This window comes from Antechinus flavipes, chromosome 4, assembly GCF_016432865.1.
Source record: "Antechinus flavipes isolate AdamAnt ecotype Samford, QLD, Australia chromosome 4, AdamAnt_v2, whole genome shotgun sequence".
In the NCBI taxonomy this organism is placed as follows: Eukaryota; Metazoa; Chordata; class Mammalia; order Dasyuromorphia; family Dasyuridae; genus Antechinus; species Antechinus flavipes.
Window position 1 is genome coordinate 330,169,279 of NC_067401.1, and position 23,746 is coordinate 330,193,024.

At 34.6% G+C, this 23,746-nt stretch overlaps 1 protein-coding gene across 3 annotated transcripts in view; it reads left to right on the forward strand.

Moving 5' to 3' along the window:
* AIG1 (androgen induced 1) overlaps positions 1-23,746 on the forward strand; it is a 312,358-nt gene that overhangs the window by 62,670 nt on the left and 225,942 nt on the right. For all 3 annotated transcript variants that reach the window (XM_051997874.1, XM_051997873.1, XM_051997872.1), the window contains exon 2: positions 3,523-3,678. In XM_051997874.1, coding sequence (XP_051853834.1) covers positions 3,523-3,678 — 156 coding nt within the window. The remainder of the gene's footprint in view (positions 1-3,522; positions 3,679-23,746) is intronic.

The following is a 23,746-nucleotide window of genomic DNA, read 5'->3' on the forward strand; positions in this document are numbered from 1 at the left end:
TGGCAATGGTTTAACTTCTTAAACATTACCTTGAAGAGAATGCCTTTAGATAAGGGATCCTCACACTTTTTCTACTTGTGACCACCACCCAAATATTCTTATTATACATCATATTCAACACATGTTCTCTCTTATAAAAAAAATCCTCATTTTTCTTGTAGATTCTACAAATCCCAAACTACTTTTGAATTTTATCAGATTCAATTTCTTTTCTGATACCACAACAGAGCTTTAAAATTGAGATAGAAAGGAAGAGATAGGAAGTGAAAGGGCATGGGGGCCACTTCCATGTAGACTATCTTTTATTATGAGTATCATCTATTAATTGAAGTACTATACTTGTTATCATTATGCTTGGGATTTACTTAGAAATATCTTGGAATCATCCCACTAGTTTCAGAAAACAGTGGCCTAGAAAAATCCTCTCTTTTAGATATGTGAAACCATTCTCATGATTAGTAAAAGTATTAGTTATGAAAAAGTGAGTGTTGCCATCCCTTCAGTTGTCTCACCTTGGGCTCCTGAATTAGTTGAAGCCAACCCAAAAGATGGTAAGCTTAAGTTCTATTACTCCAATCTTTGATCATTGAAGAAGGCATAAAGGACCTTTAAAATTAATATGAAATAGAGGAAGTTTTTTAAAGTGTCAGAAATGATCAGTTGAATTAAGCTGTATTATTTGTATTATTTGACTCAGGGGGCTTACAAAATCTCTTTTATTGGGGATTTTCAATAGTAGATTATGTAATCTGACTAATATAGGGTTTGTACTTGTACTGAAATTAAAAAGTGGAGCTAGGTAATCTTGAAGTCCTTTTATGCCCTTTTTTGTGTTATTCTGTGGGACTCCTATATAAAAACTTATATGTTATTTACAAAAAGAAATGACCTTTTTTTCCCTACTCCCCAACCCCCTCTTTTCCCAACCTCTACCCAAGATTTGTTTTTAAAGGATTTTCCATTCTATTTGGGGGCAAAAGAGAATTATATCTTATACAAGTTTATCATCAGTGATTTATTTCCAAGTAGAAGGAGCCAGGAAAATTCTCCTGTATCAAGCTCTGGCTCTGAAAAAGGTATGACTTCAAGCCAAGGGAATGTATTTTCTTCCCTTTTTTATACTTTTTGTAGCTTGCATTGCATTTGCTGGGCTCTATTACAATAGGTTTACTTCAACTCATAGAGTCTGTGCTTTTAGCTCCTTTAGGGGTTTCTTAAATATGGTAAATCATTGCGTTACAGTGTTAGTGAATTCGTTTCTGCATGAGGTTGTAAAAAAAAAGAAAAAAAAAAAAGAAAGCCCAAATCCAAATAAACCATAGCTGATACAAGCAGTTCAATTTATGATTAATAGGGAGGCTATGACTTGGAGTTTTTTCATAAAATAGTGTGGGGGTTACCTAAGGCAGCATACTTTGGATAGGATTTTGCCTCATGAAAGCTGAGGATCTGGAAGGCCTACAAGGTTATTTAATCTGCATATTGTCAATACAAAAATTCTCCTGAATACATAGTTTTCAGTATTTTGCTGATTTCTCTTTCTCTGTATTTGAGACAACTAGATGAGGCAGTTGAGACAACGAGATGAGCTAGATTCTTGTTAGGAATACTTGACCTGAAATGTGATCTTAGACACTTAATCTCTGTCTGCATCAGTTTCTTGAACTGTAAAATAAGGTTTGTAATAGCACCTACCAATAGAGTTTTTTTTTTTTTTTTTGAGAATTAAATAAGATAGTGATTGTCAAATAGCACAGTGCCTTGTACATTGTAGATGCTATATAAATGCTTTTTCCGTCTCCCTCTTTGAACACTAGACCTCCCAGTACCACTTTTCTTTTTCTTCCCCCCCCCCCCTCAGGCAGTTGGGGTCAAGTGACTTGCCCAGGGTCACACAGCCAGGAAGTATTAAATGTCTGAGGTCAGATTTGAACTCAGGTCATCCTGACTTCAGGCTGGTGCTCTATCCACTGCACCACCTAGCTGCCTCCCAGTGCCACTTTTAAGGAACCAGCTCTCACTTGCTGTTTCCTACATTTACTATAAATTTTTCTCTTCTCTGTTTTATATAAATATTTATTTATCCCTTGAATCATCTTCAGTAGCTTTTCTTCACTTATTAGATATTTGTTAGCTACAGAATGGAACCAAGTTATATGCATACTGATGATATGAGTTAAGTCTGTACTCACTCCAATTTCTCTATTGTTTTCCATTCAAATCCTTCTTTTTTTTTTTTTTTTCCGATTACTTCTTAGGCTTTCAAAATTGTAGCTCATATTTTTAAGATGATTTTTTAAAAAATGATACAAAGCTGTAAATTAACTAATCCTTTTTATGTGCAAAATGTAAGTTCTTTAACTTTGTTTCTGATTTTCTATACTGCCATGTCTCTTTTTAGTTATATATCTAATTTGCTGTCCCAAGAAAGAGGAAAAGGAACCATATAGAAAAATTTTCCTTTTTGCAGTGGCAAAAAAACTGGACACTAAGGAGAGGTGCCCATAAATGGAGAAATGTATGAACAATTTAAAATACATGAATATAAGAATAAGAATATTATTGATTGCTAAGAAATGAAAGGGATGATTTTAGGGAAACCTGGAAAGAATTGTATAATTCTTATACATATAACAGAACCAGGAGGAAAATTTATACAATAACAAAATTTAAAGGCAAATAATGTTGAAAAATAAGAACTGTAACAATGCAGTGATTATCACAATTCCAGAAGAACAGTATTGAAACTTGGTACCCATCTCTTGATAGAAAGGTGATGAATTCAAGTTGCAGAACAAGATATATGTTTGTGGACATGACCAATGAAAGAATTGAAAATGCATATTTATTACAAGGATTTTTTTTTTCATTTTTCATACTCGGGGGAAGGGAGTTAAGTTTTAGGGAGAGGAGTACTCTGTCCTTCATCTGTTCCTCAAGTGAAAAATCCAGAAAGAAATGCAATTAATTAGGATAGCTTTGAAAGTTACCTATTGATTTAATAAAATTATGCATAATCCCTGTTATGTATCTGCAGTTCCATGTACAATGCTTCTGTTTCATATTGTATATGGAAATGCTTAATTTATTTGGTCTTTGTTAAAGTCAAAATAAAAAAAAAGTTGAATTAAAACTGAAAATACTTTTAAAAGAAGGAAAGGAAGGAAGATAAGTGAAGTTGAATCTGGTTTCAACCTCAGTGAATCTACTGCTGCAGCTTGTATCTTTGTCTACCAGGGCAAATGGGATGGTTGATTTCAAAGCATATAGGGTGACCTATTATAATTGAACTTGTCCTTGGCTGAAAAAATCAGGTGGGAAAGCTACTTTGCCTGTTATTTTCCATTGAAGGGATTAATATTTAAGTAGAGGGTTTTTTGTTCTTTAAAGTTCTTCATTTGCTATTTTAATCAATCCATTGGATATAAAAGATCAATCTTTAATAATAATTAATTTGTTGTCCTATTGCATCATTCTTTTTGGATGTCATTATTGTTCACATGAGATGTTCTTTTCTTGTAGGTTATCCAAGCTGTCTTTTTTGGAATTTGTGTACTGACTGATCTTTCCAGTCTCCTGACCAGAGGGAGCAGTAACCAAGAACAAGAAAGACAGTTAAAGAAGCTTATCTCTCTCCGTGACTGGATATTGGCTGTCTTGGCATTTCCTGTTGGTGTAGTAAGTATGATGATAAGGAATTAATTTAACCTTAGAAGGTGATTTGTATCTTATTTTCAGACCTCTCAGAAATATTGAGATTTTTTGATCAAAAGAGAGCCATGATTGTCTCATAATGAGAGATTTTATGATAAGTTAAAACTCTAAATTTTTGATTCTTTGATCCTGGGCAATCCTAGATATTCTTAAGGCTATTAAGACTCACTTCTCATCTACTATTGTATTCCCCAAACTATGTCATTGGTTAATATCATTTTAGGCAATAGTACTTAACAACCAGGGCTGAACTCTCTCTTTTCAGTTAGGTTCCCTTCCTAATTTAATTACCTTGACAATTTTGAAAAGCCCCTATTATCAATACAAAGATCACATCACCCTTTAAATGGCTTTCTCCAGTTTACCAGGACATATTGTAAATTTTAGCCTAGCTAGACCTACATATGGAGATAGTTTTTCAAGCACACCTCAGATTATATTTGTGTGACCATGTGAATAAAAGTGTGTTATCTTCAGCCTAACAGGCATGTCGTTGCATGGGTCAAAGAAGAGCCCACATGGCCTTTGCCTGTGTCTGCAAGGACTACATGTTGAGAGAGCCAGAAGGCTGTCCCTGAAAGCCATCCTTTGGCTCTTCTTGTACCCATCTGTCAGTTTGTAAACTAGCAGATGCCTCCAGATACTGGCATTGATTTCCTAAATGGAGGAAAAGTGAGAGTTTAGTAGGCATTCTGGCTGTCATTTGAGAGGTTTCTGCCTTTCTCATCCATTTGTTCTCTTCATTGTGGCAGAAATCTGATGAGCCAGATGCTCCAGGGATTTAATTCTCTGTGAGATGGGGAATATCGGAACCTTGTGAACTAGGCCTGGCTTCCAGATCTTGAGGACAATGCCAAGGACAGATGAAACTGGGAAAGTTGGTGTGAGAATGTCCAAGCACATCTCCACTCCTCACTCTCTCAACCTTTGTCTCTTTGTCTCCTATATTTAGGGCAGCTAGTGGATAGAATGTTGGTCCTGAACTCAATGCACTCTTCAAATGCAGCCTAAAACATAATTTTTATGACGCTGGACAGGTTACTTAACTTCAGTTTACTTTAGTTTTCTCTTCTGTAAAATGGGGATAGTATAGCATCTATCTCCTAGGGATGTTGTGAGGACCAAATAAAATAATAAGTGTGAAGAAGCACTTAGTCCAAGGCTTAGTCCAAATGTTAGTTATTATTATTGTTGTTATTTTGGTGGCTTGGCTGGCTATAACAAGGTGAATATATAGAGTTAAATGCCGTGGGTATTAGCTAATACTTGCTCCCTTGGACTTATAAATTTAAAACTAATTCTATGGAAACAGGCTTCAAAGTTACTTCACTTTCGGTACAGAGAAATCACCTGCCAAGTTAAGCAATGTAGTGTGGGAAGTCGTAAGAAAAACGAGCTATTTAAGATGCTTGTTGTACTGTCAATTCATATATTTCAGTTCTTTATATTTACCATGTCCTACCTCAGCTTCTTCCTTAGTGATTTTCTTGTTTTGATATAATGAAATTCAGAAAAGTAACATTTTACAGTAAAAAGTTAGCAACACTACCTCCCCCAACTTCAAAGATCATAGTCTAAAGCTGTATAATGCACAGTATAAAGCTGCAATATAGGTACCAAAAATAATTATGAATTGTTTCAGCTGTCCTTTGGTTGTCCAGTGCTCTCTCTCTGTTTAGTCATGGTTAGGTATGAGACAGAAAATCAAGGATCTGGCAATGTATTTGGCAACATCTTTGCCTGATTGCCTGCCAGGTCTTGTTTTGCTCAAAGGTAAGATTAAGTGACTTGTGACTCATGATCATATAGCTAGCTAAATGAGAAAGCCAGAACTCAGACTTCAGATCTTCTGACTTAAAATGCAACTATTGTTTAAAATCATACTAATGTATAAGTGACATCAGGACATTACCTGAGCACATTTTTTATATGAAGAAAATAAGTAAGTAGGTACTTGGAGCAAGAAGAGTTAGGAAGATTGTGTTTGTGTTGGGGCAGGGGATGGGAAGAGCTAAATTCAAATTTTTTATACTTTACTGTTTTGTCTGGGACTAGTTATCTATGTGTAACTATTGGCAAAGGATTCTAACCAACTCTTACATATCATTTGTATATATAGATTTATTAAGATGGAAAAAGGAGTGGGAAATTAGTCTTATCAGCTTTAAAAATACCTAGAAATTGCCCAGGATCAAATAGGATTGAGGTCAACCTTTGTTAGGTACATATGCTACGGATTCCACTTCACACTATTGTCCATCTGCTGCTTGGACTAATTAAGTAGCAACCCCCTGACCCTACTTTCTGGTAATGGTCAATCTTACAGATGCTAGGATAACCATCTGAGGAAAGCTCTATTAAGAACCCCAGGAGTATAAAGCAAAGCTTGAAGTTTCAAATGGAAAAATTAGGGTTAATTTATATAATTTGTCAGTCTGTCAACTATAGAAGAGGCACCATGGAAAACTGATGCCTTGGTTTTAAGTCCGTTGTCTGATACATACTGGAACATGCATAGGTTGTGTGGCAAATCACTTACCTTCACAGGACTCTAGGCATCTCTCCAAGACCATAAATTGCAACAAAAGATTTTGCCCTTTATAGACAATACAAGTTTTTATAGCTAGGGAGTTCCCTGTACCAATGAAATCACAGGTCTAGATACCATCCCTATCCTATCAATTTATCTCCTATAGTATAATATATATTATCTTCCAGTTTTAAAGAAGTTATTGTGGGTGAGAAGTTAAAGCAAATATACAAACTAGAAGGCATCAATAAAATTTATTTAAAAAATTAAATGTTCAATAAATTTATAAACTCACTTTATTTTAAAAGTGAACAACCAAAACATTTTTCTTGTAAGATACTCCACTAAAATAAATTAAATGTTACAAAATATAAGATAGTTTGAAAGTATGTATTAATGTGACAAAGTTACAAACAAGTTAATATCAATTCCTTTGAATGTTTTCACAAAACAAACTAAAAAATAAAATAAGTGGATTGAATTGAAATCTTGCTTTTTCCCTCTTTTTTTTTTTTTTTTTTTTTACTTTTTGTGTGTCACCATTGAGTCAGTATACTTGGTTGATTTAAAGTTAGTTTTAACTTGCCTGTGAATTCATGCAGAAAGAATAATAAGTAGGACATTAGCATCTTGAGAACAGGTAATATTGTTTCACTTTTATCTTTATATCCCCAGCTCTTAAGTATAGTGCTTTGTACATAGTGAGCACATAATAAACATTTGTTCAATCAGTTATTGAGCACATTTACTTTCTGCACTGTTCTTTCCTGTACAAGCCCTGTAGATTCAGAAGATAAAAGTGAAACAATCCCTGCTCTCAAATAGCTCTCATTCTATAAGAGGGAACAACATATAAGTATATGCACAGCTCACTTAAGGAGGAGGGAGCTGTAGGGAGGGAGGAGAAGTAGATCGGAAACAACCTGATGGAAGAATTAATATTTGACTTGAGCTTTGACAGAAATGGGATGGTTGAACTGAATGACATAAAAGTTTTCATTCTTTTTATTACTAGAGTTTCTGTGAACTTTACATCTTGATGGAATCACATTAGATTTGCCCATTTGAAAATTTTATAAGACACTTTTTGGTTTCTAGATGAAATGAATGCAGAAATAAAGCTGAAAGTATGTTTTGATGCCCATTGGTAGATGTAAGATTTGGCTTAGGTCAATCAATTTCTTTGAAAACTAATCATGGAATATATATAAATGGCACAAATATAAAATGGTAAGTGGTTTAAGTACCTGATTGAGCAATCTTGCTTTGGAAGGAGGGGTAAAATATGAAGGTTAAGTTGAAAAAATCAAGGTAATTACATGTGAAATTGAGCCAAGATTCCTGTTCTAACTTCAAAATATATGTTTAAATGTATGTTGCCTTTCCATATTACATAGTCATAAATATAGTTTAAGAATAGGCATTCATTTTCCAATGTGCAAATGAGTTCTCTCTCAAACATTCATTTGTGAATTATTTAGAATGCAAAATTATTTTCATATAGAAAAAATATCATAAATGTTGGTTAAAGTTGCCAGGCAAATTCATCAAAGACTGTTTAATTTGTATAAATATAAACCTAAAGTAGTGGCACTGTGGTCTAGTGGGTAGAGAACTATTAGGGAAGCCAGAGGAATTCCCTCTTCTAACACACAATGACTTTGTGAGAGTGAGTAACTTAACTTGGCATCTGGCAACTATGAATGGAGGTCAGTGAACATCTTTTTTTCTTTGAATATTTTGTGTGTGTGTGTGTGTGTATGTGTGTGTGTGTGTGTATGTGTGTATGTGTGTGTTTGTGTAAATGTCTATGTATATGGGTCCAGGATATTGAGGCAACTAGGTGGTGCAGTAGATAAAGAGCTAGAGCTAGGATCAGGAAGCTCTACGTTCAGATATGGCCTCAGACATATGCTCCCTGTGGGAAACTGGGCAAGTCACTTAACTTCTATCTGCTTCAGTTTCTTCATCTGTAAAATGGAGATATTAGTATTTAGTTATAGAATGGTTGTGAAGATAAAATATAATATTTGTGAAGTACTTTGCAAACTTTGCAAACCTTAAAGCATAATTTCAGTTTACATTAAGATGTTTCAGGGCAGATAGGTGGTACATGGATAGAGTACTGGCCCTGGAATCAGGAAAACCTATTTTCATGTATTCAAATCTTGCCTCAGATGCTTACTTATGATGCTTACGTATGGTGTTGGACATATCATTAAATCCTGTTTGCTTCAATTTCTTATCTGTAAAAAGAAATGGAAAAGGAAATGACAAACCCCTCCAGTATTTTTGTCAAGAAAACCTCAAATGACATCACAAAGGGTCAGACACCCTGAAAAATGACTAAACTAAAAACGTTTTAGTATTTTTATTTACTAAAATTTTAGCCTATACTAAATGAAAGCTATTTTATAATGGCCTTTATAGTATAAAACCACATATTTTCAGGACAATAGCAAAACCATAATGACCTTTTAGTACTTTTTTCTAATGCAAATTACAATCCCTGTCAAAATAAAGGATAATCACAAAATGGTGAAAATTTCATTTGAATGGAGTTCAGGGCTGTACTGCTGTTAATTAGAACATGCATTTTAATTTCAATATATGTAGGCACACATGTTTATACACACACACACACACATATGCATACATATATATATATATATTTATGGTGTGGAAAGAGTTTAGGATTTGGAATCTAAAAACCTGAGCTTGATACTGGCTCTGTCCCTTACTGGTTATGGAACATTGGGCAAGTTATATATAAAATGAGGGGTTAGATTAGAAGGCCTCTAAGTTGCCTTCTAGAAAAAAGAATTAACATATAGTAAGCACTTAATAAATACCTCTCCCTCCCTTTTCTCTAGGTAGAAGATAGTCAAAGTGAAGATTGATTGATTGATTGATTGATTTTCTCCTCTGAATTTGCATGCTTGAAATCTTTCCTCAGGTCAAGACTCCATATCCTGATGGACAAAATTCTAGACACTTTTTATCCATCTATTAATGTTAATAAACCAAATCTTCTAGTTCTAATAATTCTAATTGAAGTATCATTCATATAAAGAATATATATAGGCTTCAGATGATGTCTCTGGTGCCTTCTATTTTTCTTCCTCTGTCTCAAGTTTTGATTTTTTTGTTTTTGTTTTTTTCCTATTCAAACATTCCTAGGAATAATTATCTACTTTATTATATGGGTAGGATTAAATACATGAATTTATTCCGTTTTTCTTAGACTTTTATTCTAGAGACGACAATCTTAGTTTTTGCTTCTCAGGATTTCCCCTCTCCTTCAGGAAAGCCCTGGCTAGATAATCCAGGATTTGCATTATCTACACTAAAGCTTCTGGAAGTAATGAGGTTAATTGAGAGTTTAAAGTAATCTCTTTATGTAGACAGGAATCACTAATTATGATTATTTGACTAGTTGACCTGGAATCTACTTCATAGAACTCTTTATCCTAAGGACATTTAAAAAAATATTCAAATTACAGATAAGTGGAATTGTGTTTTCAGTTTAACCTTGAAGATACCTGTTTATTGCTTGAATGGACATAATATTTATCATTTTGATTTGTGTTGTTGCTTCTACATGAAAAGCTGGTCTTGATTAGTGGTGCTGACAACAAGAAACCACTATGACTACAATGCCTTTGAACTTATTTTTCAGGGATAACCCCTGGAATGTGTACTTTGGCATTTGATATTTGTTTCTGGACTCTATTATCTTTTTAAAAAGTATTTAAAAATATTACTGTGATGTTACATGCCTAGAAGCACTGAATTTTGTTAGAAGCAAAAGCAAACCTGACATTTCTTTGTATTCTATGAGTTTACTGGTAATTATGTTGCCAGGTGATATTTTTATAGCTATTAAAACTATAGACATGGATATTCCCAAAACACACACAAAAAGACAAAATATACTCATAATTGATAATAACAAGATAAAAGTGATTATACTCCTCTCATAGAAATATCATGTCTTCTTTTGACCTAAAGAACCTTTCAAACATGAAGAACTAAGAATACATGTGCACATTAACACACAAACATATGCGCTGTTCATAAACACAAGTCTGAATACCTCTATCTCATCATGGAAAGCATAGCTTTGAATAGTGAGGGCATACTACTTTGACTCATTTGGACCATGAGTCAGTCTTAGTTTCAAAGAATTTGACAAGAAAAGAATAATACTCCAGCACTTATTGAAACAGGTAGAGATTAAGGTATTTTCCCTGAGTCCTTTATACATTTCTGTCTGGGTTTGAATTCAAGTATAAACCAATCATTATATCACTAGGAAACCATTATTTGTTATAAGGTTAAATCAATCATACTGAACTTAGAGAACTATTAAGCACCGTGCTACACTAGATAACCATTGTCTCATCAATTCCATTGAATTAGCACCTTGTAAGTATCTTTGTTTCAAGTTCAGAGTTCTGGCCTATAACAGCATCTATTTAGAAAAATAAAATACCATTAAAAACAATTATGAAAATTGAATTTTCATAAAATCTCTCAGATGTTTATGTGCTAGTCAAGGGAAGAATTCATTAAAATTCTTTTTTTTTTTTTTTAAACTTCATATGGGTTAATGTACCTGTTTTATTTAATGCTATATAGAAATGTTATCCCAGGATATTGGAAAAAAAAAAAAAAAACATGTTGTGTAAACAATAAGCATTTACAAAAAAATTTGCAAGCAGCTAGATAGTGCAGTGAATAGAGTACCAGTCCTGGAGTCAGAAGGTCGTCTAGAGTTCAAATTCATCCTTAGACACTTAACATTTGCTAACTGTGTGACTCTGGACAAGTCGCTTAACCTCAATTGCCTTATTTTAAAAAATGCCACAAATAGATTTTGTTAATATGAAGATCATTCATTTTGGAGTCAACCTCAGTTGAAATCCTGGCTTTGCTACTTGCTCTTTGTATTACATTATTAAGTTTCTTGGCTCTATTTCCTCAGTCTGTAAAATGAAGAGAATACTAGTTTTTTGAACCTGGGCAAGTTACTTAACAATAGATTACTGTGTATTTTTAAATCAGCTGGAGTCAGGACTTCAGGTTAAAGGAAAATCCTCTATCTTTATTCTTTGTGGAGGTGAAGGGGCATGGCAATAGAAATGTGAGCAGCTGCGACATGAACTTGGCGAGCAGTCTCTCTGCCTCTCTTCCTGCCTCCCTCTCTCCACCCAACCAAATCGTCCCTACATCATTTCCCATACAACACCTCAAAACTTGCACAAAGAGTGGGTGGGGGCCATTCTTTCTCCAAGCATATATTAATAGAGTATGGTCCAATTACCATTTAGCCTCATGTGCTTGGGACCTCAGTGCATCAACTTGAGCTTTAGCCCATTACACTGACTGCTTTAATTTCCTTCTCTATAAAATGGGGATATTAACAGCTCCTCCTTTCCAGGGTTGTTGTGAGAATAAAATTAGGCAAAGTTTATAAATTTCCATATAAATGCTAATTATGTTTAATTGTTATTATTGTAGAGATGGCAAAAGGAAGTAGTGATTCCAAAGGGCAAGTTTAACTTTATTAAGAATAGCTCATGGCAGATTAAATTTATTTATTTTCTTTCAGGTTTACTAAACTAGGAAGAGGCAATACTATAAGTAGTTAGCCAGTTTTTAATAGAGCATTGATAAAGTGTTTCATACTATTCTTATAGGAAAAATGGAGAGAAATGGACTCAGCAATAATATAACCAGATAGTTTTAGAACTGGTTGAATGGTTGGATTCAAAGATCAATGTAATCTTATATGAAGTTCAGTGAAGTACCTAGGAGTTTGAGGTTTGGTCCTTTAGCCACTATTAAAATATTTTTATCAATGACTTGGATAAAGATATAGATAGAATAGCTAATATACTGGATGACTGAGTCAGTATGCAAAAAGATTTCAGTGGGCTAACATATTGGACGGACTAATAAAATGAAACCCAGGCTGGATAAATGTAAAAAATTTAAAGCGTTAAAAAAAAAAAAAATCAGCTTAACAAATTCAATATGGGTTAATAAGCAGTTTATCTGAAAAAATATTGGGGAGGAGAAATGATGAATAGACTATATTACCAGCTCAGTGAGAATCATCTCTGATGTGTGAGCTCCCCAGATTTATGTGATTGTGAGTTGAATTAAGAGAGGCATAGCTTCCAGGAATAAAGAAGCAATAGTGACCCTAGTCAGACTAAAATGGGGTTTTTGTGTTCAGTTCTAGGTACTACAATTTATTATCATTGACAAGTTGTAGAGTGTCTTGAAGAGAGCAGCTAAAATGATGAAGTACCTCAAGTTCATGTCAATAAGGATTGGGTGGAAGAATTCAGGATGTTGTTTAAATGTTTTTTTTTTTTTGATAAAAAAGAATAGATAGAATAGATGATCAGGGAAGATATGATCTCTCTTATGTTCAAATATTTGAAGAGTTGTCATGTTCGGAGGGATTGGGTTTATTCTATTTGGACCAAAGTAAGAGTAAAGAATGGGTAGATGTTGCAAAGAATCAAATTTAGGCATGACATCCTGAAAAACTTCTCAACAATTAGAGCTGTCCAAAATTGGAATGAGCTGCCCAGGAGATAGTGCATGCTACTTCTTAAGATCTTCAGTAAGAAATTGGATTTCTACAGGAGATGTCATAGTAGTGGGGATTCCTTTTTTCGAATATGGCTTGAAGTAAATGGCTGCTTTCAACTTCAAAACTTTTTTTTTTTTTAATTTAAATTTTATTTTATTTAATAATAACTTTGTATTGACAGAATCCATGCCAGGGTAATTTTTTACAACATTATCCCTTGCACTCGCTTATGTTTCGTTTTTTCCCCTCCCTCCCTCCACCCCCTCCCCCCCCCAAGATGGCAAGCAGTCCTATATATGTTAAATATGTTGCAGTATATCCTAGATACAATACATATTTGCAGAACCGAACAGTTCTCCTGTTGCACAGGGAGAATTGGATTCAGAAGGTAAAAATAACTCGGGAAGAAAATCAAAAATGCAAATAGTTCACATTCGTTTCCCAGTGTTCCTTCTCTGGGTGTAGCTGTCTCTGTCCATCATTTATCCATTGAAACTCAGTTAGGTCTCTTTGTCATAGAAATCCACTTCCATCAGAATACATCCTCATACAATATCGTTGTCGAAGTGTATAATGATCTCCTGGTTCTGCTCATCTCACTTAGCATCAGTCCATGTAGGTCTCTCCAAGCCTCTCTGTATTCATCCTGCTGGTCATTCCTTACAGAGCAATAATATTCCATAACATTCATATACCACAATTTACCGAGCCATTCTCCAATTGATGGGCATCCATTCATTTTCCAGTTTCTAGCCACTACAAACAGAGCTGCTACAAACATTTTGGCACATACAGGTCCCTTTCCCTTCTTTAGTATTTCTTTGGGATATAAGCCCAATAGAAATACTGCTGGATCAAAGGGTATGCACAGTTTGATGACTTTTTGGGCATAATTCCAGATTGCTCTCCAGAATGGTTGGATTCGTTCACAACTCCACCAACAATGCATCAGTGTCCCCGTTTTCCCGCATCCCCTCCAACACTCATCATTATTTTTTCCTGTCATCTTAGCCAATCTGACAGGTGTGTAGTGATATCTCAGAGTTGTCTTAATTTGCATTTCTCTGATCAATAGTGATTTGGAACACTCTTTCATGTGAGTGGTAATAGTTTCAATTTCATCATCTGAAAATTGTCTGTTCATATCCTTTGACCATTTATCAATTGGAGAATGGCTTGATTTTTTATGAATTTGAGTCAGTTCTCTATATATTTTGGAAATGAGGCCTTTATCAGAACCTTTAATTGTAAAGATTCAACTTCAAAACTTTGACAAATTATCTAGTTTGAAATAATCCTAAGAGCAATTTTTGGCATATACATGGGTTTAGAGAAATCTAGTGAAGTTTATAGACTCATGTTCAGAATATTGCTTCTAATCAGATTATTTAGAAACAATAATCTGAAGATATTTGAAGTTTCATTTAGAAGTCAATGAAAATAAAGATGTAATTTTTTTTCTTGCCCAAGTTCATTGGTCTCCTGAAATCTCTCCATGGCTCACTCCCTGACACCCAGATTTAGAGCCCCTGACTTAGAATTTGATATTTAAAATCTATAGAATGTGAAAATAAAATTCAAATCTAGCCTCCTAATTAGAAAAAAATCTACAGATTTTCATTGCTGTATTTAAATGAGTAAATATAATAATAATTTGATTTCAAATGGAAAACAGACAAACTAATTAATGCATATTTTAAATCTGTGAATAAATAGTCTGTAAATATAAAGAAAAAATGGAATTTAATAGTAGTTATGATCAGAAGAGGAAGCAGATGCTTTTCCCTCCTGTTTGTAAAGGAAAAAAAAGAACCACATGAGTTTTTTTCACCATTGAAAACTTGTGATGGACTCAAGATATATATTCACCATCTTTTGTTCCTATCTTGATTTCACAGTCACATTCTCACCTGTAAAGCAGTCTTTTTTTTTTTTTTCCTCTTTTTCAACTGGAAGCCTATTAGATCATTTCCATTGCCTTCTAAATTTATTTCTTAATTACGGGAAATAATCCTAACTTAGTATATTTAGGCTATAAATGAGTGGAATCATTTTAAATTTCACTACTTCAAAGGACTATGAAAAAGTGCTTATAGAATCATTGGATTGTTATTATAAATTATTAAATAAGATGTCTTTCCATATTCAGCAAAAGCCAGAAATTAACATCCATACAATCCAAAAGGCAAAAAGAAAAAAAAAAAGTAGAAGAACCACAAACTGAGAAGTTGTATAAAAAATAGATATAGAATCTTCATCTTAGATTGACTTTTTAGTTCTCAACATAAAAATGATTTTGCTATTTGTCTACTAAAGTTTTGTTGATACCAATTTGTACTTCTCTCTTAAGAAATAGCAAGGCAAACTATATGAAAAAGTATTTATTTCCCAGAATTTTTATTTGACCAGCTCAGTGACATAATGCTAATTTATGGACTCTTAAGTAAAGCTTTAGAAAGAGATAATTGATTCAGTCCTTCAACTCAAGCTTTCTCACCATATTCTCAAGAATACACATTTGACAGGCCTCTGAACATTGTAAGGGATGCATGAATAATAACTATGCCTATTAAACCAACTATGCATGTCATTTCCCTGAGTTTACATTCTCTAGACCAGGAATATTTAATCTTTTTTTGTGTGTCATGAACTCCTTTGACAATCTGGTTAAGTTTATGGACTCCCCAGAATAATATTTTTAAATTTGTAAAGGAATTATATAGAAGAATTAGATTGAAATAAAATTTTTTTTCCATCCTTGTTAAAAGACTCCTTGAAATCTGTCTTCCTCACTGCTCAATTATTTCAGTTGTGTCCAACTCTATGTGACCCCATTTGAGATTTTCTTAGCAAAGATATTGGGATCCTTTTTCCATTTCCTTCTCCAGCTCATTTTACAAATGAGGTAACTGAGGGAAATAGGGTTAAGTGACTAGTTCAGGCTCACTTAGCTAGTGAGTGTGTGAGATCAGATTTGAACTCAGTAAGATGAGTCTCCCTGACCAAGGGTCCAGGCCCCTACCAGGTTAAAAACCTTGCTCTAGACAAAAAGGTGATAAGTCTCTTCAAAGAACAATATAAATGTTCTTTTCCTGTGACCTATACTAACCAAGAACATTTGTAGTTCATTCAAGAAACATTTGGCCAATACTAACAATGGAGTAAATACTGGAAATGCTAACACACACACAGAGTTCATTTATATTCTGTGGGATTCATCAGGAAATATAAAAACAGAGAAGATTAGTACCACTTACACAAATAGTTTTATATACATTATAAAATAGAGAGAAAAGCCCTCCTCTAAAATGCCAAATATATATGTATATTGAGGACCAACAAAGAAACTAGTGCTGGTGTTTAGTCTTTAAAAAATAAAACAAAGCAAAACAGATTGGCCCTAAAATGATTGATTTTACAGAAGAGTCTCTTCTACCTACTCTTGTCTTTTTCTCTTTTCCTTTCCATCCATTCTTCTTTATCTCCATTGCCAATTGTCCTTTTCCAGACTGAAAAAGAAACAGTCTTTTTTTGTGACTGTATGTGAGAGTGAAATATTCTGGTTTGTTGGCATATTGGAAGATATGCATTGTACCCATTACTTGGTTTAAATATGGATAAAAGCTTGCCATCTTAGTTGGCCAGAATCCAAACTTCGTATATTTCTCCTCCCCATCATCCTCCAGAAACCTTACTACTAGGTTCTCTACTCACATATAGTTTCTTAACTTGTAGGTGCATCTGAACGTTGACCATGCTTGTCATTTGCTTATTCTACAGCAAGTAGTCAGTACTTGGCAATAGACAAAATACTCTCATTCATCATCTTTGTTTTCTTCCAAGCATATCAAATGCAAAAATCAAGTCACAAATTTGGCTTAAGGAGATGAGAAGAGATCTGACATAACCTAGTTATCCTGACTCATTCTCTCCCCTGTGTCTAGGAAGAACAAATTTTCAAAAAGCCTTCCAAAATATTTTCTTTCTACTATAAAAAATTCCTTTACTTTATATCGAAGTTGTGCAAATGCATTGGCCCTTAAAATGGTTTGTAGATGTGGGCACATTTTTCATGTATTGGAAAAGTTAGGTTTGATAGAAATTGGAATGAATGAAAATGTTTATATTATATTAATATAATGTTTATATTAACATTGTGGTAAGCTCTAGGGCTGCAAATAGAAGAATAGTTGAGTCTTTGTTCTCAAAATCTCACATTCAAATAGAGGAAATCAACACATATAGGAAAAGTCTTCTGCAAACTAGATAGAAAAGCCCTGTGTTCCTTTGGATGCAGTGGCAAATCAGATGGTAATGCATTTTTTTCATGTCATTTCCATTAATAAAACCATTACTCTAAACCATAACTATAATTGGAGAGGAGGTAGGTCTTCAGTACATGCAAAAGTTGTTAAGTCACATCTCCCCAGGAGGCTGTGAGGTTATTATACTATGCTCTGGATTTGGAGTCAGGCAGATCTAAGTTCAAATTTTACCACAGTCATGATGAGAATTTATACATAAAGTAGAACTGAAAAAGAAATTGCCCGTACGCAGTATATGTAGTAGGCCTCTACTTTTAAGTACATAATAAATTCTACATATTGTTTTCAAAGTGGTCCTGCTTTTCTGTTTCCTACTGACCTTCTTTCTGTTCTGTGTATTTAAAATGCTTCAATGACTTTTTTTTCTTGTTTTTTTTTTTTTTAAATTGGTAACTATCAATAACCTTCTTTCTCCCCTGATATACTTCGCTCTAAAAAAAAAATGGAAAGAAATGTATCAAATATTCAGTCAGCCCACATAGTCATGTCCAAAATGACACTATACTGGAGAATGGTGTTTTGAAAACAAAAAACTGTACCTCATTCTGCATCTTGAATTCATTGTCTCCCTGTCAGAAGGTGAGTAGTGTGTGAATCACAGGAATCACAAATGGTCATTGATCAGAATTCCTAAGTCTGTTTCAAAATTATTTTTCTTAATGTAGTTCATGTTGTTTAAGTTGTTCTGGTTCTGTTTAATTTGTTCTGCTCATATAAATCTTCTCAGGTTCATGAGAAATCATCTCTTTCTCTCTCTTCATTTCTTACAGTGCAATAAACAATCAATTATGTTTACATACCATAATTTGTTCATCTATTACCCATCCATATCCCCTTAGTTTCCAGTTCTTTTCCACTGGAAAAAGAAGTACTCTAAATGTACAAATAAAATGTACAAATGAGTCCTTTTCTTCTTTATTTGGTATTTTTGATGAATAAGCTTAGCAGAGCTATCATTTGGTCAAAGGCTATGCCCGCTTAGTGACTTTCGTATGGTAAATATAGTTCCAAATTACTTATCAGTTCCAGAGATGGTAAGATAAAGTTTAACAAATTAATTATCTTCTTTTACCCCTACACCAAAAACTGAATAATGATAACCCAAGGGCAAGAGAAATATTCTTGGGAGCCTCTGACAAATCAATCCTAACTTTACTTTATTTCATTAACAGATTACATATTGTATATATCCAGCTGCTCAAATAAAGCATGAGCCGACTTAAGACTTTCATTTAGGAACCTATAAAATATAAAATATGTATATAAAATAAATATGGAGTTTTAAGCAAAGCCTACAATCATAAATGAATGCTTTATTCTTTCCCCCCTATGAATCCATAGTCATCAAGTTTTGGGTTTTTTTCCCCAGCTAAAATCCTAGGGTTCAAAACTTCTTGCTCATTCCTTTGCTGAGAAATTTTCTTCACACCTGAAGGCCTGATAAGTTGGTACAAATCTTCAGTATTTCTTGCTGACTCCAAATTTTAGCAATTGTGTGAAAAAAATATATATAATCTCATTCTTATCCCTTACCCTTTCTCCTCATTTCATTAATTGAGTACAGAATTGAACCATCACACATTAATATAATAAATGTGATCTTGATATGTGAAAGCAAAGCTTATCATAAGGAGGATTTGTCAAGTAATTACTAAACTTACCCAACACTTGGTTGGATATTAAGTTCAGTATTTCCCAAACTCATTTAGCCATAAAACCTTTGGGGGTCTGAAATATATTGATAGATATGGTGTGAATTTTGGTTCAGAGTTTGAGAGTATGAAATATCTTTGAGATGAAGAGAATGAAAAATGTTGTAACATAGAATTAAACCCATTTTCGTATTGGAAAATTACCACCATAATAAGTATTTTTGATATCTATATAATTTCATATTTAATATTTTACAAAAGAAAATTTTCCTAACATTGACATTTTCTCATTGAACTTTTTTCATTCTATACAGAGTACCCTGAGCTTTTTGGCCACAGCTTGGGAAATACTACTTCAGTTTTTGATCTCTGTGCTTTTAGGAAGGTATGATGTAAAGTCAAAAACTATTGTTTTACATAATGTAAAACAGTGGGGTTTTTTGGCTTGTTTTTGCCAAGAAACTGAGATCTATCCATTAGGTGGAGTCAGCAGTGTCATAATAAACAGAGCAAAGCCACCCAATGAAAAAATTTATGAAACTAGTTTGTGGTCAATTTATTCTCTTCTATCGAGGGAAAACTTTCCAGGCAAATCATTTAATCAGACAAAATAGTCTGTTGTCCTGTCTCTCACCCTAAGATTTGGGGGCCTTGGGATTGGCCCCTAGTGGTTTTCTGTAAGAAATCTTATTTGACAGCCATTTTCTACTCAGAGAATATATACAGTATAGTATACAAGTTACTCTTCCAACCACAGTTCTGAAGGAGAAAAAAATCTTTCAGAAAGTCTCTTGGCAGTAAGGAGGCTGACTTAAAAAAAGATTTAGTCCTCTAGTAAATTTTGATTCCAATTTCTTATAATGGGGTAGAGATGGCCTCGTCTTTTCCAGGGCTGTGCCAGCAGCCTGCAAGCCATGGCAAATCTTGCCAAGCCAGAAAGACGTCATGTATGGATGTGGTGATGGACCAATCCCATATATGTATGTCTTATGTAACCAAGGACTGTCTAATTATGTTCTGAGAGGCCCATTTTGAGAAATTAGGCTAATAAATACCTCATGAGTAAGTAAGCAAGTGAACAAATAAATAGATATAAAGAAAGAGCTAATGAAGTTGGTGTTTTGGCCACTGAAATTTGAGACTATAGTCCAATGATATATGGAGGATTTAAAGGATGGAGGGCCCCATGAATTCTTGAAATTTTGGAATTAATACAACCTCTGCCAGGAGTCAGTTGTCAAGTGGTTATAGATCTCATGAAGACATGGGCCGCGACATACTCTTATCTCTGTATCTGTAAGCATGAAACTTAATGTAAATCAATTGAATGTATTGTAGCAAGGAGTGCAATGCAAAGAAAGCCCTGAGCTTGAGATGGGAGAAGTTGGCCTTGAATACAAGTCCTATCATTTCTATATGTGTTGGGCAAATCTTCTAATTTCTCTGAGCCTTTTCTTTGTCTACATTGTGAGGTATCTACTGCAGTTACCAGCACCATAATTGTCACAAGACAGACAGGCTGTTGCCTTGGGAAACTGACAGGGGAAGCTTCCTTTTATTTCTTTTCTGCAGGGACTGTTAGCTCCACGTCTTGCTAAATGATTTTCACCTCCTTACGTAGAGCCACTGCCCCTAGGCTCCTATGACTTTGACTCCTATACCGTATCTTTCTTTCCCCAGGTCCTTGAAGGGTCAAAATTCAGAACTTATTAATGATAATACTCTTCTCCCCTCCTCTCTTTATCCTTCCCCTCTCCCCCTTTTTTCCTCCCTTCATCTTTCCTTCCCTGTCTCTTTCTCTCCCTCTCTTTCTCTTGCTCTCTCTTTATCTCTCCATCTCTCTCCCTCTTCCTCTCCCTCTCCCTCCCCCCTCTCTCCTGCTCTCCTTTTCTCTGTCTCTCTGCCTCCCTCCCTCCTTTTCTCTCTCTTCTTCTCTCGTCTCCCTCTCTTTCTCTTGCTTTTTCTTTCTCTCTCTCTCCTTCTCTCTCTTTCACTCTCCTCCTCCGTCCCTTTCTTTCTCTTTTTTTTTTGTAAGAAAACTGAGCAGACATCCTATCCCCATAGCATCCGTGAGTGAGATAAGGCTATCAAAAGAAGGCCAGCTTACTGAAGTCAAAGCTGGATACATGTTTTTCTGGAGTGGTCATGAGAGCTATGAAGCTGGCATATGTGTTGTAATCAAATCTAATCTAGCCAATAAGCTTTTATGCCTCACAAAAGTAGTGAATGACAAATTTATGGCAATGGGATTACCACTTGCAGGAAAGTACCAAGCCACCATCATCAATAGGTGTATGTTCCTATCATTCTGAACCCTTAGGAAGTCAAAGAAAAATTTTATGAAGGCTTAGAGAACTTCATCCCTAATGTGCTCAAAGGGACAAGCTTGTGTGATTCTGGGAAATTTTTGGCACAGATTTTAGATATGGGAGGCAGTTCTTGAGAGGAATGGAATCAGCATTTTTTCATCAGTGGTCAATTATTACTGAAGACTAGTGTGTCTTATGACTTCCTCACCAACACTATCTTCCATTTACCTAAATATAATAAAACTTTGTGAATGTACCTCACAGCAAATATTGGCATTTAATAGACTATATCATTATAAAGTGATGAGATAGGCTGTGAGAGTCTAGTATAAACTGATGTCTAGTATAGAGTGCTGAACTGATCATAGACTTATCCTCTCCAAGTTAAACATCCATTCAAAAAAAGTGGTGAGCCTAAGGTAAGTTGACTGTCAGAAGACTCAAGATTAACAGATTTGAATACTTTTCTATATGTGAACAGTTTCTTGCTAACTTGGAGGGAAAGCTTAACCAACACATGGTTGGCAATAGTGAAGCAAAAAAGGAGTAAGCAATTTTCAGAGATTTGGTGTACAGCATCATATTTACTCATCCAGGCCAGAATACTTACAAATATCAGGATCGGTTTGATTAAAATGATGATGAAATTCAGAAACTCTAATGAAACATGAGAACTCAATAGGGTTTACCACCAGGATACTTTATCCATCTCCAAGAAGACTTTACTTACTCCATCAAAAGTAAAGTACAAGCAAAACTCACAGATATACAGGATTCTTAGCTCAATAAGAAGGCAGCTGAGATTCATTTTTTTTTTTTTTTTTTTGCTAATAGTCACATCCTTAGTGCCAAGAAGTCTCCCAAATACCCATGGTACACTTTAACTATTCAACACTGATAGAGACACAATGATTAGTAATAAGAACATGATCCTAGACTGAACACTTCCATAGTGTTCTCAACAGACCATCATCTACTAATACTGATTGAATTCAATCCCTTTCTAATAGAACTTCCAACTGAAAAATAGGTTTTGAAAGCCATTGGGCTTATTTTGGGTGGCTAAAAAACCTGGTACTGTTTTCAGCAGAGTTCTACAAGGCAGAGGTCCACAACATTCATCAATCTGACCAATGCCTTTGATATTATCACTTGCGAAGGTTTGTGAAAGATCATGGTGAAATTTGGTTGCTCAGAGAAGTTTATTAAGTATTGTATGCCAGTTTCATGATGGCGTATTTGCATGGATTCTGGATAATGAATAAAGCTGTAGCATTTTTCCAGTCACTAATGTAGTAAAGCAGTTTTTTTTTTTTTACTCCCATGCTTTTTAGCATGATGTTTTCTGCAATGTTGTTAGATGGCTTCAGTGAGGGTGAAAGTAACATCAAGATCAGTACTGAACTGATGGTAAATCATTTAACTTGAAAAGGCTACAGGTGAAAACGAAAGAAAAGAGATAATTGGTGTGTAATTTTTTATTCACAGATGCTTGTGCATTTAAAATGGCCTATAAGGCTGAGATACAATAGAATATGGAGTGATTCTGCCACTAGTACTCATTTTGGCCTGAGAGTTAAGATCATGGTTACTAAGGTTCCCTAGTAGCCAGCACTGTCCCATTCACTTTTGTGGAACCATTGGTTTAGCAAATGCAGAAATTTTAAATCCCATGGATAAGTTTACTTACCTTGGCAATATTCTCTCCAATGATATTCACATAGAAGATGAAGTTTGACACATATGTTACCAGAGATAGCTTACCAGAGATAGCTTAGTATTTGGGAGACTCTGAAGAAAAGTGTGGGAGAAAAGAGGCATTAGGCTGCCTACCAAATTAAAGGTCTGCAGAGGAATTGTGCTGACTTCATTGTTGTATGCTTATCACATTCTACAAGGGCTTGTTAGAAAACTGAATTGTTTCTATCTGAATTGTCTTAGAAAGATTCCGAAGGTTACTTGGCAATATAAGGTGCTTGAGACTGAGGTTCTTTCTTAAACTCAGCTGCTAAGCATTCCAATTCTATTGCAAAGGGCACAACTTTGACAGCATGGTCACATTCAAATGCCAAAAGTGCATTTACCTAAAAGAATTTTTTATAGAGGAGACACATAAGGTGAGTGCTCACATGGAGGCCAGAAAAGTGATATAAGAACACTCTCAAGAGCTTTCTGAAGAACTTTAGTATTTATTGAAACTTTATTATTGATTGTAAAGCATGGGAGACACTGGGAAATAGACTGTTCAGCATGGTGTGCCTGCATCAAAGAAAGTGCTGTACTCCATTAGCAAAGCAGAGTTGCAGTAGCTCAAAAAAAAATTGGATTCACAAAATTATATACATCTCCATGCCAAATGTTCATATGGATTATTTGTGCTTGACCTGAGATAGAGTTTTCCAAACTGTCTGATCAGCAACAGTTTGACATATGGTACTTTGACCCCAACATTATGATGACATCTTGGTCTTTTTCAAGCATGAAGAACAATCAACTCTTTCTTTCTCCCTCTCTCTCCCAGTTCTTCTATAACCACAATTGAACTGTTCTTTATAAAGTTGCACTGGAAAGAAGGAAGGAAGGAAGGAAAAAAGGAAGGAAGGGAG